General features: G+C 40.9%; 1 protein-coding gene across 3 annotated transcripts in view; it reads right to left on the bottom strand.

Annotated features, from left to right (window-relative positions):
• Window positions 1–14034: 14034 nt before the first annotated feature.
• Window positions 14035–16819, bottom strand: part of LOC122940063 (zinc finger protein OZF-like) — a 38346-nt gene continuing 35561 nt past the window's right edge. For 2 of the 3 annotated variants that reach the window (XM_044296391.1, XM_044296389.1), the window contains exon 8: window positions 14035–16299. In XM_044296391.1, coding sequence (XP_044152326.1) covers window positions 15194–16299 — 1106 coding nt within the window. In that variant the 3' untranslated portion in view covers window positions 14035–15193. The remainder of the gene's footprint in view (window positions 16300–16819) is intronic. The other variant, XM_044296390.1, reaches the window with a different exon arrangement.

Below are 16819 nucleotides of genomic sequence, written 5' to 3'. Positions count from 1 at the left end.
AAAGGAGGGATTTCTTCCTCTAGGGTGACGATTCTCTATTGAAGTAATACATTTTAGTGAGCTAAATTGTCTTCATTATGCTTGTGCCTCTTAGGGGAGAGAAAGCATTAAGGGACAACCGTCCCAAAAGAAGTGTGCGATTTGTAAAACAGGTCTCTGTGCCTTTTCCAAAAAATCTCTGTGCCCAAGGTGTACTAAATAGGGTAGTCTCTGAAGAAACTCCTTCCCTGGTAGAAAGCTTAAGAACCATGATCAAAGAAGAAGTCGGAGCAGCTGTTGATGTTAAACTTTTGGCCATCCCTCCCAGACCCTCCACTTCAAATACCCCTATTTTGTGAGGAACAGGCTTCTGACTTTGACAAGGGGAAGTTTCTTCTGATACAAGCTCTAATGTCTCAGAGAATGCTCCAGGTTGTCCGCTCTGTTCTATTGAGGAGACTGAATCTCTCTTAAAAACTATCAGAGCTACGATAAATTTGGAAGAACCCAGAGAACCTTTTTCGGTCCAGGACCAAATGTTGGTGGGGCTTGCGGACAGAAAAAAATGTGTTTTTCCTGTTCACAATAACATTAAGTCTCTTATACTTAATGAGTTGAAAATGTTTAAAAGGAAATATCCATTTGCTGAGGAGGATTCTGCTTCTTGGGACAGACGTCCTAAGGTCGATGCTCCGGTAGGGAGGATTTTCAAGAAATCCTCTCTACCGTTTGAAGATCTAGGGCTGCTAAAAAGACTCTATAGATAAAAAATGTGAGTCCCTTCTTAAAAAGACTTGGGAGTCATCTATGGCCATGTTAAGACCAGGAATATCGTCCACCTACACAGCTAGGACTCTGTCTTTGTGGTTAGGGCAGCTAGAAGAGCACCTGGAATCGGGCACTCCCAGGGAGGATATTCTAGCTTCAGTTCCCATGCTTAAACAAGCCTCTAACTTCTTGGCAGATACCACAGCTGATTTGTAAAGCTTTTAGCAAAGACAGCAGCTCTATCCAAAGCCTCCCGCAGAGCAATTTGGTTTATGTCATGGACAGGAGACACTGCGTCTAAAAATAGATTGTTACCTACCATGTGAAGGTATTTGGCACTGCATTAGAGGACATCCTGGAGAAAGCCTCTGACAGAAAAAAGGGGTTTCCTACGGAGTCAAAATTCTTCCACCAAAGACTCCCCTTTCGCCCCCAAGGACATACTAGATTTGACTAGAAGATAAAAGAACCCAGTACTTCCTGGCAGTCTTCTTGTTTACATAAAGTCTTCTTGTTTAACCCTGACAAAACTTTATGTCCTTCCTCCCAATGACGCCAGAAGTCCAGTAGGGGAAAGGCTAAAACACTTTAATTCAGCCTGGGAAAAAATTCATGCCTCTCCTTGGGTGCTCTCGACCATCAGGGAGGGTTACTGTTTGGAATTCTTGCAAGTCCCTCCAGACAAATATTTGGAAAATTCTAAACTAAACCAAGAAGATCGGGAAGCGATGGACCAGCAGATCGGTTTGCTTTTACAGAAAAGGGCAGCAGCCATACGCAGGATGCCGAGGAGGACATCCGCATCACCTGTCTGTAAACAATGCCCATCTAACATTGAGCAGATAAGTAAAGCAAATTGCGACTCTGTGCCTTTGAATTGTTGCTGCAAAGCGCTTGGGCATACTTCATTGACTAGTTGGAAATATTGATTGGCAAAATCTGACCATAATGACTGATTCAATATTTGGGAGTGAACACCATATGAGTTTTGAGCATTGAATAAAAGTGGATTTGGGTTGATTATACTACATCAGCTTGGATTATAACTGATTTGTGTTTATCTGATACACCTGATTTGAATTATGACTTGGTATCTTGTGGTCATAAGTATATAGTTTAGTCCCCTGAGGAATTGGTAACTACTATTGAAATGCGTCGGGACATGTTTGTTTATTATTACAAGGGACACCATTAGGTCCCTAGTTTGCCGAGTGACATTAGTGTTGAATAACAAAGGCCTGATTAAGTCAGGCATGAACACTGTATTGCCAACTCTATTCTCTGTCAGTTGTTTGTTTTTGACTATCAGTAGTGTCAGGAGTGATCGGACCTGTTCATATCTGTTGGACGAAGCTGGGCAGTCTAAATTTAGGAAGGGACACTCTAGGGTTTGAAAGTGAGAAGGGGGATAGAGACAGACTTAGGGACACCTAGGGCTTGTGACCTAGCATTGTGTCCTTCTGTCTGATTTTTTTTCCTCTCACTCTATTATTACCGCTATCCCTTTATTGGGTCCCTTTCCTATTTGTGATCATACTGCAGTTTAACATACTCATGCAGTTCTATAGTTGTATTCAATGCAACATTTTTTTTAACTTTCAGGGCCTATTATTTTGAGATCATTAAATGCTAAGTTTTATTAAGCTACCCACTATGTGTTAAAATTTTTTGGATTAAAGGGTCTAGCTCATAATTGATAACAATAGTTTGACCATCTTGATTTGGTTGTGTATAATTACTAGGTTCCACTGTTAACAGGAAATCTCTCTCCCTTCCTTTTGTTCCCAGGCGAGTTCGGAGAAAGAGAAGTCATTCCACAACCTAGACTTCAGGAGATGTGTGCTTCAGTACCTAGAATCTATGAAGGACCTGAGAAAAACAAACCAACTGTTGATTTAGTATTTTGGACTTAATAGGGAGAAGGCAGCTAGCAAGGCTTCCATTGCTCGGTGGATTGTCTTGTATTGTTCTATGTTATGAAAAAGAGGGGTTTTCTCCTCCTGCTAACCTGAAGGCTCATTCCACCAGAGCTTTGGCAGCATCTTGCAGTGAAGGCGTTTATGCTTCTCTTGAGGAAATTTGTCGGGCTGCCACCTGGTCAAGCCCTTTTACTTTCTTTAAGTACTATAAGTTAGATGTCTTGGCCTCATCCTTCGGTAGGCAGGTTTTGTCTGCGGTTGTCTCCCCTAAATTATTACTGTTATTCCTCCAGGTGGTGCCGCTGTGGAGGCTTGGGGAAAAGATGATAATTACTCTTATCGGTAATTGGATTTTCTTTTAGCCTCCACAACGGCACGAGGAATTCCCACCCAATGATCTTTATATAAAAAATGTTTGTTGTTCATGTAACTGGATCAAGTTATTTTTTTGTTATATTTGTTGAACCTTATTAAATTATGACAGTTACTTCTGAGTCCTAGTTTATTAACTGGAGAAGGTAAGAGGGAGGGGGCCCTTTATTGGATGATCTCACAGTTGTTTCTTGTCCCTGAGAAGGCGGGGTAACCTCCAGGTGGTGCCGTTGTGGAAGCTAAAGGAAAATCCAATACAAGTAAGAGTAATTATCATCTTTCCAAATACCACATATAAAAATTTGCAAGTGATGGTGAGAAAGAAACGCCCATGGGGCAACCCTGTAGAGCTAGTTCTGGTCCCGGCTGTCTAATACAGCTGATCTCCCACCACGATCTTGTGTGGACATCGAGCATAACCCATAAGATCATCATTACTAATATATTCGTCATGATGCAGGAACTAGCAATCAATCATGACAGGTATATCCGTCATTCGTCATTAAAGGGTTACGTAAATAACTTTGTGCTGATTCATTTTTACTTAGGCATTAGAGCATCCACTGAATGAGCAATGCCATTCTACTTGTCCTGAGGTCAGCAGGTTACTACCATATATTTAATCTTTCTGCATTAGAAAGCATGAGTAAACCCTCATCTTGCATCAGGCAGCTAATTTCTAGCCACCGGATTATTAAAAAGCAATGCCCTGGAGTCATATTTAGTTTTGAGAGGTTTAAGGGGGATAGGATCAATTTATACAGATGACCCATATGAATTACTGCCAAAGATGAAAGGTACTTACTGTACATACTGCAACTAATGGTAGAAAAAAAAGGTTTACTCTCAAGCTGTAAAATGGGTTCAATGAGGATTCAACATTTGCATGTATATTTTTATTGAAATTAAAAAAATATATATATATATACACACACACACACGAGGTGGCCCATGAAAAAGTAGCCCGTCTCTAATATCTACAAATCATCCTGCTCAACAGTAAATCTGTCTTAGTTGCCCATAACAACTAGGAAAGATTTAATATATAATATATATATATATATATATATATATATATACAGTTACAAGAAAAAGTATGTGAACCCTTTGGAATTATATGGATTTCTGCACAAATTGGTCATAAAATGTGATCTGATCTTCATCTCAGTCACAACAATAGACAATCACAGTCTGCTTAAACTAATAGCACACAAAGAATTAAATGTTACCATGTTTTTATTGAACACACCATGTAAACATTCACAGTGCAGGTGGAAAAAGTATGTGAACCCCTAGACTAATGACATCTCCAAGAGCTAATTGGAGTGAGGTGTCAGCCAACTGAAGTCCAATCAATGAGATGAGATTGGAGGTGTTGATTACAGCTGCCCTGCCCTATAAAAAACACACACCAGTTCTGGGTTTGCTTTTCACAAGAAGCATTGCCTGATGTGAATGATGCCTTGCAAAAAAGAGCTCTCAGAAGACCTACGATTAAGAATTGTTGACTTGCATAAAGCTGGAAAGGGTTATAAAAGTATCTCCAAAAGCCTTGCTGTTCATCAGTCCACGGTAAGACAAATTGTCTATAAATGGAGAAAGTTCAGCACTGCTGCTACTCTCCCTAGGAGTGGCCGTCCTGTAAAGATGACTGCAAGAGCACAGCACAGACTGCTCAATGAGGTGAAGAAGAATCCTAGAGTGTCAGCTAAAGACTTACAAAAGTCTCTGGCATATGCTAACATCCCTGTTAGCGAATCTACAATAGGTAAAACACTAAATAAGAATGGATTTCATGGGAGGATACCACAGAGGAAGCCACTGCTGTCCAAAAAAAAAAAAACATTGCTGCACGTTTACAGTTTGCACAAGAGCACCTGGATGTTCCACAGCAGTACTTGCAAAATATTCTGTGGACAGATGAAACCAAAGTTGAGTTGTTTGGAAGAAACACACAACACTATGTGTGGAGAAAAAGAGGCACAGCACACCAACATCAAAACCTCATCCCAACTGTGAAGTATGGTGGTAGGGGCATCATGGTTTGGGGCTGCTTTGCTGCGTCAGAGCCTGGACGATTGCGATCATCGAAGGAAAAATGAATTCCCAAGTTTATCAAGACATTTTGCAGGAGAACTTAAGGCCATATGTCCACCAGCTGAAGCTCAACAGAAGATGTGTGTTGCAACAGGACAACGACCCAAAGCATAGAAGTAAATCAACAACAGAATGGCTTAAACAGAAGAAAATACGCCTTCTGGAGTGGCCCAGTCAGAGTCCTGACCTCAACCTGATTGAGATGCTGTGGCATGACCTCAAGAAAGCGATTCACACCAGACATCCCAAGAATATTGCTGAACTGAAACAGTTCTGTAAAGAGGAATGGTCAAGAGTTACTCCTGACCGTTGGCATGTCTTATCTGCAACTACAGGAAACGTTTGGTTGAAGTTATTGCTGCCAAAGGAGGTTCAACCAGTTATTAAATCCAAGGGTTCACATAGTTTTTCCACCTGCACTGTGAATGTTTACATGGTGTGTTCAATAAAAACATGGTAACATTTAATTATTTGTGTGTTATTAGTTTAAGCAGACTGTTATTGTCTATTGTTGTGACTTAGATGAAGATCAGATCACATTTTATGACCAATTTGTGCAGAAATCCATATCATTCCAAAGGGTTCACATACTTTTTCTTGCAACTGTGTATGTGTGTATATATACAGACGTGGACAAAATTGTTGGTACCCTTTGGTCAATGAAAGAAAAAGTCACAATGGTCACAGAAATAACTTTAATCTGACAAAAGTAATAATAAATTAAAATTCTATAAATGTTAACCAATGAAAGTCAGACATTGTTTTTCAACCATGCTTCAACAGAATTATGTAAAAAAATAAACTCATGAAACAGGCATGGACAAAAATGATGGTACCCCTAACTTAATATTTTGTTGCGCAACCTTTTGAGGCAATCACTGCAATCAAACGCTTCCTGTAACTGTCAATGAGACATCTGCACCTCTCAGCAGGTATTTTGGCCCACTCCTCATGAGCAAACTGCTCCAGTTGTGTCCGGTTTGAAGGGTGCCTTTTCCAGACTGCATGTTTCAGCTCCTTCCAAAGATGCTCAATAGGATTGAGGTCAGGGCTCATAGAAGGCCACTTTAGAATAGTCCAATTTTTTCCTCTTAGCCATTCTTGGGTGTTTTTAGCGGTGTGTTTTGGGTCATTGTCCTGTTGCAAGACCCATGACCTGCGACTGAGACCAAGCTTTCTGACACTGGCTAGTACATTTCTCTCTAGAATTCCTTGATAGTCTTGAGATTTCATTGTACCCTGCACAGATTCAAGACACCCTGTGCCAGACGCAGCAAAGCAGCCCCAGAACATAACAGAGCCTCCTCCATGTTTCACAGTAGGGACAGTGTTCTTTTCTTGATATGCTTCATTTTTTCGTCTGTGAACATACAGCTGATGTGCCTTGGCAAAAACTTCGATTTTTGTCTCATCTGTCCACAGGACATTCTCCCAGAAGCTTTGTGGCTTGTCAACATGTAGTTTGGCATATTCCAGTCTTGCTTTTTTATGATTCGTTTTCAACAATGGTGTCCTCCTTGGTCGTCTCCCATGTAGTCCACTTTGGCTCAAACAACGACGGATGGTGCGATCTGACACTGATGTTCCTTGAGCATGAAGTTCACCTTGAATCTCTTTAGAAGTCTTTCTAGGCTCTTTTGTTACCATTCGGATTATCCGTCTCTTAGATTTGTCATCAATTTTCCTCCTGCGGCCACGTCCAGGGAGGTTGGCTACAGTCCCATGGATCTTAAACTTATGAATAATATGTGCAACTGTACTCACAGGAACATCTAGTTGCTTGGAGATGGTCTTATAGCCTTTACCTTTAACATGCTTGTCTATAATTTTCTTTCTGATCTCTTGAGACAGCTCTTTCCTTTGCTTCCTCTGGTCCATGTCGAGTGTGGTACACACCATATCACCAAACAACACAGTGATTACCTGGAGCCATATATATAGGCCCAATGGCTGATTACAAGGTTGTAGACACCTGTGATGCTAATTAGTGGACACACCTTGAATTAACATGTCCCTTTGGTCACATTATGTTCTGTGTTTTCTAGGGGTACCATCATTTTTGTCCATGCCTGTTTCATGAGTTTATTTTTTTACATAATTCTGTTGAAGCATGGTTGAAAAACAATGTCTGACTTTCATTGGTTAACATTTATAGAATTTTAATTTATTATTACTTTTGTCAGATTAAAGTTATTTCTGTGACCATTGTGACTTTTTCTTTCATTGACCAAAGGGTACCAACAATTTTGTCCACGTCTGTATATATATATATATATATATATAATGTTGGTCCTGTTTGCTTATCTCTAGGTAACAGAAAGGACATTTTTTTTTTCATTTTAGGGCAAACTGAATGATTCCATATTGCGGTCAGTGTTTTGGGTCTTGGAAAGGTTAATCCAGAACAACCCCTCCCATTTGCCTGGTTGAACTTTATGGATATGTTTTTTAAACATAATTACATAACTATACTTATAGAACTTTGGGACCCTACTGGGCCTCAACATGGTTCTAGCTGTGCTGGAAGGATTAAAGCAGACAATCTTGGAAGTTGCAGAAGACTTCAGGCGTCGTCTTCAACTTCCACATTGTCCTCTTTCCTCATTGCAGTGCCGCCACAGCTCCTTTTTTAACTTCGAATTCTCTATGCTTACCGGAATTACCTGTGCCAGTGCGAGGGTGTGCAGCAGCAAATACTGTGGTCATTACAAGCAAATGGGGTAGTTGCACAGCCAGTGTCTGGATAAACAAGGAAGGGGCATCAGAACTCTAGTGAATGCCAAGGGCTTCTTCATAGTACTGAACAGTGTACAGTCGTGGCCAAAAGTTTTGAGAATGACACAAATATTAGTTTTCACAAAGTTTGCTGCTTAACTGCTTTTAGATCTTTGTTTCAGTTGTTTCTGTGATGTAGTGAAATATAATTACACGCACTTCATACGTTTCAAAGGCTTTTATCGACAATTACATGACATTTATGCAAAGAGTCAGTATTTGCAGTGTTGGCCCTTCTTTTTCAGGACCTCTGCAATTCGACTGGGCATGCTCTCAATCAACTTCTGGGCCAATTCCTGACTGATAGCAACCCATTCTTTCATAATCACTTCTTGGAGTTTGTCAGAATTAGTGGGTTTTTGTTTGTCCACCCGCCTCTTGAGGATTGACCACAAGTTCTCAATGGGATTAAGATCTGGGGAGTTTCCAGGCCATGAACCCAAAATGTAAACGTTTTGGTCCCCGAGCCACTTAGTTATCACTTTTGCCTTATAGCACGGTGCTCCATCCAAAATGCATTGTTCTTCACCAAACTGTTGTTGGATTGTTGGAAGAAGTTGCTGTTGGAGGGTGTTTTGGTACCATTCTTTATTCATGGCTGTGTTTTTGGCCAAAATTGTGAGTGAGCCCACTCCCTTGGATGAGAAGCAACCCCACACATGAATGGTCTCAGGATGCTTTACTGTTGGCATGACACAGGACTGATGGTAGCGCTCACCTTTTCTTCTCCGGACAAGCCTTTTTGCTGATGCCCCAAACAATCGGAAAGAGGCTTCATCGGAGAATATGACTTTGCCCCAGTCCTCAGCAGTCCATTCACCATATTTTCTGCAGAAGATCAATCTGTCCCTGATTTTTTTTTGGAGAGAAGTGGCTTCTTTGCTGCCCTTCTTGACACCAGGCTATCTTCCAAAAGTCTTCACCTCACTGTGCGTGCAGATGCGCTCACACCTGCCTGCTGCCATTCCTGAGCAAGCTCTGCACTGGTGACACTCCGATCCCACAGCTGAATCCTCTTTAGGAGACGATCCTGGGGCTTGCTGGACTTTCTTGGACGCCCTGAAGCCTTCTTAACAAGAATTGAACCTCTTTGCTCGAAGTTCTTGATGATCCTATAAATTGTTGATTGAGGTGCAATCTTAGTAGCCACAATATCCTTGCCTGTGAAGCAATTTTTATGCAACGCAATGATGGCTGCACGCGTTTCTTTGCAGGTCACCATGGTTAACAATGGAAGAACAATGATTTCAAACATCACCCTCCTTTTAACAGGTCAAGTCTGTCATTTTAACCCAATCAGCCTGACATAATGATCTCCAGCCTTGTGCTCGTCAACATTCTCACCTGAGTTAACAAGACAATTACTGAAATGATCTCAGCAGGTCTTTTAACCCCTTAAGGACACAGGGCGTACCGGTACGCCCTATTTCCCGAGTCCTTAAGGACACAGGACGTACTGGTACGTCCTAACTTTAAATAGGCTTTCCGGCGCCCCAGTGGTTAATCTGAACAGGATGCCAGCTGAAATCATTCAGCCAGCATCCTGTCACAACGCCAGGGGGGGTCACATGACCCCCCCGTGTCGGCAATCGCAGCAAACCGCAGGTCAATTCACACCTGCGGTTTGCTGCGCTTTTTGCAGTTTCTGATACCGCGGGGATCAGAAACTTTAGAGTGCCTAAAATCAAGATTTTTCACCCCTCTCTGCACCCCTGCACGATTTGATGCTGGCGGGTGGTGTCGCAGGCGGTGGGGGCGTTGCGGGAGGCGGGCGGTGCGGCAGGCGGGATCGCGATTGCGAAATTTGTTGGCTTCTAGTGGGTTATACGAGGGTGCCAGCACATTGCTGACACCCTGGTATAAACGGCTGACATCTGCGCAGATGTCAGCCGTTTAACCCTTTCCATACCGCGGTCCGTACGGACCGCTGTATGGAAAAGGTTAACTGTCATCGGTCAGGGAGCTCCCTCCCTCTCCATCGGGGGGCTGCTGTGCCTTTGGAGCCCCCCGATGGAGAGGGAGAGAGCCCTCTGACAGCCCCCTGCAGCCCCGTACTCACCCTTCCCCGTCTGCGAAGTTGTGACAGACGGGGAAGGTTCCCATGGCAACAGGACGCCTGCTAAAAGCATAGATCTGTTCAGTGTAAGTAAAATACAGGACAGAAGCCTATATAGGGTTCTGTACTGTATTATGCAGACATCAGACCCACTGGATCTTCAAGAACCAAGTGGGTCTGGGTCAAAAAATTTAAAAAAAGTGAAAAAAGTTAAGATAAAAAAACATTTATCACTGAATAAAAATTAAAAAAATAAAATACACTACACATATTAGGTATCGCCGCGTCCGTAACGACCTGATCTATAAAACGGTCTTGTTACTTTCCCCGCATGGTGAACGCCATAAAAATAAAAAAATAAAAACTATGAGAAAATTGAAATTTTGCCCACCTTACTTCCCAAAAAAGGTAATAAAAGTGATAAAAAAAAGTCGCATGTACGCCAAAATAGTACCAATCAAACCGTCATCTCATCCCGCAAAAAATGAGACCCTACTCAAGATAATCGCCCAAAAACTGAAAAAACTATGGCTCTTAGACTATGGAAACACTAAAACATGATTTTTTTTGTTTCAAAAATGAAATCATTGTGTAAAACTTACATAAATAAAAATAAAGTATACATATTAGGTATCGCCGCGTCCGGCTCTATAAAAATATCACATGACCTAACCCCTCAGATGACCACTGTAAAAAAATAAAAATAAAAACGGTGTAAAAAAAGCCATTTTTTGCCATCTTACGTCACAAAAAGTGTAATAGCAAGCGATCAAAAAGTCATATGCACCCCAAAATAGTGCCAATCAAACCGTCATCTCATCCCACAAAAAATGAGACCCTACTCAAGATAATCGCCCAAAAACTGAAAAAACTATGGCTCTTAGACTATGGAGACACTAAAACATTTTTTAGGGTTTTAAAAATAAAGTTATTGTATAAAACTTACATAAATAAAAAAAATTGTATACATATTAGGTATCGCCGCGTCCGTGACAACCTGCTCTATAAAATTACCACATGATCTAACCTGTCAGATGAATGTTGTAAATAACAAAAAAAAGTGCCAAAAAAGCTATTTCTTGTTACCTTGCCGCACAAAAAGTGTAATATAGAGCAACCAAAAATCATATGTACCCTAAACTAGTACAGACAAAACTGCCACCCTATCCTGTAGTTTCTAAAACGGGGTCACTTTTTTTAGAGTTTCTACTCTAGGGGTGCATCAGGGGGCTTCAAATGGGACATGGTGTCAAAAAACCAGTCCAGCAAAATCTGCCTTCCAAAAACCGTATGGCATGCCTTTCCTTCTGCGCCCTGCCGTGTTCCCATACAGCGGTTTACGACCACATATGGGGTGTTTCTGTAAACTACAGAATCGGGGCCATAAATAATGAGTTTTGTTTCGCTGTTAACCCTTGCTTTGTAACTGGAAAAAAAATATAAAAATGGAAAATCTGCCAAAAAAGTGAGATTTTGAAATTGTACCTCTATTTTCCATTAAATCTTGTGCAACACCTAAAGGGTTAACAAAGTTTGTAAAATCAGTTTTGAATACCTTGAGGGGTGTAGTTTCTTAGATGGGGTCACTTTTATGGAGTTTCTACTCTAGGGGTGCATCAGGGGGCTTCAAATGGGACATGGTGTCAAAAAAACAGTCCAGCAAAATCTGGCTTCCAAAAACCATACGGCGCACCTTTCACTCTACGCCCCGCTGTGTGGCCGTACAGTAGTTTGCGGCCACATATGGGGTGTTTCTGTAAACTGCAGAGTCAGGGCAATAAAGATACAGTCTTGTTTGGCTGTTAACCCTTGCTTTGTTAGTGGAAAAAATGAGTTAAAATGGAAAATTAGGCAAAAAAATTAAATTCTCAAATTTCATCCCCATTTGCCAATAACTCTTGTGCAACACCTAAAGGGTTAGCAACGTTTGTAAAATCAGTTTTGAATACCTTGAGGGGTGTAGTTTATAGAATGGGGTCATTTTTGGGCGGTTTCTATTATGTAAGCCTCGCAAAGTGACTTCAGACCTGTAGTGGTCCCTAAAAATTGGGTTTTTGAAAATTTCTGAAAAATTTCAAGATTTGCTTCTAAACCTCTAAGCCTTGTAACATCCCCCAAAAATTTAATATTCCCAAAATAATTCAAACATGAAGTAGACATATGGGGAATGTTAAGTCATCACAATTTTTGGGGGTATTACTATGTATTACAGAAGTAGAGAAACTTAAACTTTGAAATTTGCAAATTTTTCCCATTTTTGGGTAAAATAGGTATTTTTTTATGCAAAAAAATTAACTTTTTTGACCCAATTTTAGCATTGTCATGAAGTACAATATGTGACGAAAAAACAATCTCAGAATGGCCTGGATAAGTCAAAGTGTTTTAAAGTTATCAGCACTTGAAGTGACACTGGTCAGATTTGCAAAAAATGGCCTGGTCCTTAAGGTGAAATAAGGCTGTGTCCTTAAGGGGTTAATGACAGCAATGAAATGCAGTGGAAAGGTTTTTTTGGGATTAAGTTCATTGTCATGGCAAAGAAGGACTATGCAATTCATCTGATCACTCTTCATAACATTCTGGAGTATATGCCAATTGCTATTATAAAAACTTAAGCAGCAAGTTTTCCAATTTCCAATATTTATGTAATTCTCTACACTTTTGGCCGCGACTGTAGGTCTTGCCACTATTACACATAATAGTCGATCCTAAGCATACGCAATTAATGCTTTTTCTAGACAGACTGCACTCCGGTTAATATCATTAATGGCTTCTAACGTGTGTGAATTCTTTGAAGTAAAAAGTCATGATTTCTGCATCATTTTCCACATTTTGAACAGGAAAACAGCCGTTTGCCTCAAAGAGTTTTCCACTGGTGAGTTTGATCATGAATGTGGAATCTCCTCTGTGTGACTTACCTCATGGGAAATAAGATCCGATTTCTGGGTAAAGAACTTCCCACATTTCGAACGTGGAAACTGTTCCCCCGTTGTGCGACATTTAAGATGTTTATCAAGAACTGTTTTCCTAATAAAACATTTCCCGCATTAAGTGCATACAAACGGCTTCTCCCCTGTGTGAATCCTGAGATGCTGAATAGGTTCTGAGCTTTGGTTGAAAGTTTTCCCACATTCTGGACATGTATACGGCCTCTCCCCTGTATGAAGTCGAACATGCGTCTTCTGCAACTTCCACATTGTCCTCTCATCCTTGCAGTGCGGCCACAGCTCCTTTTTTAACTTTGAATTCTCTAAGCTTACCGGAATTACGTGTGCTGGTAGGAAGGTGTGCAGCAGCAAATACTGTGGTCATTACAAGCAAATGGGGTAGTTGCACAGCATTATCAAGTAAGGGGCTTTCCTCACACTGAGAATCCCCCAGTTATGGTGGTCCCACATATGCGGCTCTTCTGTCTTCCTTTGTAGCTTCTGTACTGGGTTTAATCAGATATGCCTTTCATGTTCCACTCTGCAAGTTAAAGAAGCACTAACACAAAAAAACTTTGTTCTCTGGCCCATAAGAAATGTAAATTGTAGTGAAGGTAATCATCTTACCAGTGACTGTATTTGTGAGTCAGTTTCTCTGTTCATTCCTAGAAGACTGACATTGAGGCTCCCATAAGAATACATAGAAAAACTGGCTTCCTGTCAACAGATAAGATGCTGTGTTATTTGGAGAGTCAGAGTATTGGCCACATGACAGAGCTGAGGATCAGAAGGGAGGTTATAACTCATGAATACAGTCACTGGCAAGAAGACTACCTTCACTACCGTTTACATCATGTATCTTTCTAACAGTTCAGAGAATAACAATTTTGTGGGAATGATACTTTAATCTACTAATGTTCATATATTACGGGTCACCTTCTTTGCAAGTAAATTACGCATTTATCCAAACTTTTTTTGGACTACACAAGAAATACACAGTGACATGCTTCATTTACAAAACATAACATGTAGGGGTAAAACAACTATTTTATAGAAAAACATCCGACAACAGCGCAGACCTTTTATCGGCAACACTGGGATGTTTTGATCAAACTGTTGTGCATAATGCATGAGACTTCTCCACAATTACAGAAGGTGACAGCTCTGTTCCACTGCCTGAAGTGACACTGTTTATTGTATTTCCAAAACATTTTTTGTTTTTTTAGGTCAAATTTTCACACAAAAACACTGCATTACAGATCCATGGTGGAGAATATTCTTAAAGGAGTTTTTTTTTATCTTCAAGGGCTCATGCACATGACCGTGGTTTTGGTCCACAACCGTTCTGCGTTGGATGCGGACCCATTGAGTTCAATGGGGCTGCAAAAGATGCCGACAGCACACTCACTGTGTGGCAGAGCTGATAGGGTGAAGGGCCAAAGACTGGGGCATCATTTTCATATGTTTAGGATACATTTTTAACATTTTCTATATATATTTTTACACTTTGTCACAGGTTGCCAGGCCATTCTGGGAGCTGTCATTTTGTAAAAACTGGGAAACAAAATATTGGAGACCAGTCTTTAGCCTCTTGCATACGACCGTATCCATTTTGTGGTCCGCAAACCGTGGATCTGCAAAATACAGATGTGGTCCGTGTGCATGCCATGTTTTGTTGTGGACCTGTTGACTTCGATGGGTCCGCAGTGTGCGGACAAGTACAGAAGTTAATGGGTCCGTAACAAAATGCAGCATGCACATGGACAGCATCCATATTTAGCAAACCGCAAAACAGACGCAGTTGTATGCATGAGGCCTTTGAGTATATTCCCCTATATGGGATCTGCTGCAGAAATCTTTAGTAAATAAATTTGTCCCATACAAGAAACCCACCAATCAGCTGTAGGAAATGTCTATAGTGCTGCTGCAATGTTTTGCCAGGTAAAGAGGGGTGTCCACATGCGTGGCTGTGCTGGGTACTACAAATGTGGCTAGGAAGTAGCACTGATGTCCATCAGGAGTTCAAGGCCCAGCTGTACATATGGACAATAAGCCAGTGTCTGGATAAACAAGGAAGGGTCAGCAGAACTCTAGTGAATACCAAGGGCTTCTTCATACTACTGAACAGTGTAGGTCTTGCCACTATCACACATTAATAGTCGATCCTAAGCATACGCAATCAATACTTTTTCTAGACAGACTGCACTCTGGTTAATATCATGAATGGCTTCTAACGTGTGTGAATTCTTTGAAGTAAAAAGTCATGATTTCTGCATCATTTTCCACATTTTGAGCTGTTTGCCTCAAAGAGTTTTCCACTGGTGAGTTAGATCTGATTTCTCTAGAAAATGTTTTCCCATTCTGATCATGTATGTGATAATCTCCTCAGTGTGACTTCTCTCATGGGAAATAAGATCCGATTTCTGGGTAAAGAACTTCCCACATTTCGAACATGGAAACTGTTCCCCCGTTGTGTGACTTTTAAGATGTTTATCAAGAACTGTTTTCCGAATAAAACATTTCCCGCATTGAGTGCATACAAACGGCTTCTCCCCTGTGTGAATCCTGAGATGCTGAATAAGATCTGAGCTTTGGTTGAAAGTTTTCCCACATTCTGGACATGTATACGGCCTCTCCCCTGTATGAAGTCGAACATGCTTGACAAGATCTGATTTCTGGGAAAAACTTCTCCCACACTCTGAACATGAAAATGGCTTCTCCCCTGTGTGACTCCTCTGATGCTGAACAAGCCCTGATTTTTTTGAAAAACATTTCCCACATTCAAAACATGGAAAAGGCTTCAACCCTGTGTGAATTGTATGATGTCTGAACAGAGCTGATTTTTGGACAAAACTTTTTCCACATTCAGAACATGAAAAGAGCTTCTCCCCTGTGTGGATTCTCTGATGATGAAGAACAGCCGATTTCTGAGTAAATCGTTTCCCACACTCTGAACATGAAAATGGCTTCTCCCCAGTGTGAACTCTGCGATGATCGTTAAGACCTGATTTATATCTGAAACACTTTCCACATTCGGAACATACATATGGCCTCTTCACAGTGTGAATTTTCTGATGTTCAGTAACATCGGATTGCTGGCTAAAACAGTTCCCGCACTGTGAACACAAAAATGGACTCAACCCTGCTTCAATTGAATGCATGAAATGATTAGGAAATTCCTTAAATGGAAATATTTTATCATCTCTTTGACCTGTACTTTGGGTGCAATCAAGCTGTGACTGATCCAGAAGAAGTTCCTGTGCTGTGAACAGGTCTCCACTGGGAAGTTCTGGATGTATAGTTTGGGGAATGGGTTTATCTCCTGGTGAATACCTAGTGACTTCATATGTTCCCTCCAAATCTATAGATGTAATGACATTGTCTTCCAAGCTCTTGATGCAACCAGCTGCTGAAGAAAAAAACTATACATAAAAATTATCATTTACTAAAACATTAATAACTGATCAAAATGTACTTAAAGGGAACCTGTCATGTAGATATTTGATTATAATCTAACTAATTATATACAATCATTAAAGGGAACCTGTCACCGGGATTTTGGGTATAGAGCTGAGGATATGGGTTGCTAGATCGCCGCTAGCACATCCGCAATACCCAGTCCCCATAGCTCTGTGTGCTTTTATTGTGTAAAAAAACGATTTAATACATATGCAAATTAACCTGAGATGAGTCCTGTCCCTGACTCATCTCATGTACAGGACTCATTTCAGGTTAATTTGCATATGTATAAAATCTTTTTTTTTTTACACAACAAAAGCACACAGAGCTATGGGGACTGGGTATTGCGGATGTGCTAGCTGCCATCTAGCAACCCATGTCCTCAGCTCTGTACACAAAATTCTGGTGACAGGTTCCCTTTAACTACTAAAAAGTGCCTTAGATGTATTCACTTACTGGTGTGACAGATG

The sequence above is a fragment of the Bufo gargarizans genome, chromosome 6 (assembly GCF_014858855.1).
Source record: "Bufo gargarizans isolate SCDJY-AF-19 chromosome 6, ASM1485885v1, whole genome shotgun sequence".
Classification (NCBI taxonomy): domain Eukaryota; kingdom Metazoa; phylum Chordata; class Amphibia; order Anura; family Bufonidae; genus Bufo; species Bufo gargarizans.
This window is presented reverse-complemented; position numbering and strand designations above follow the sequence as displayed.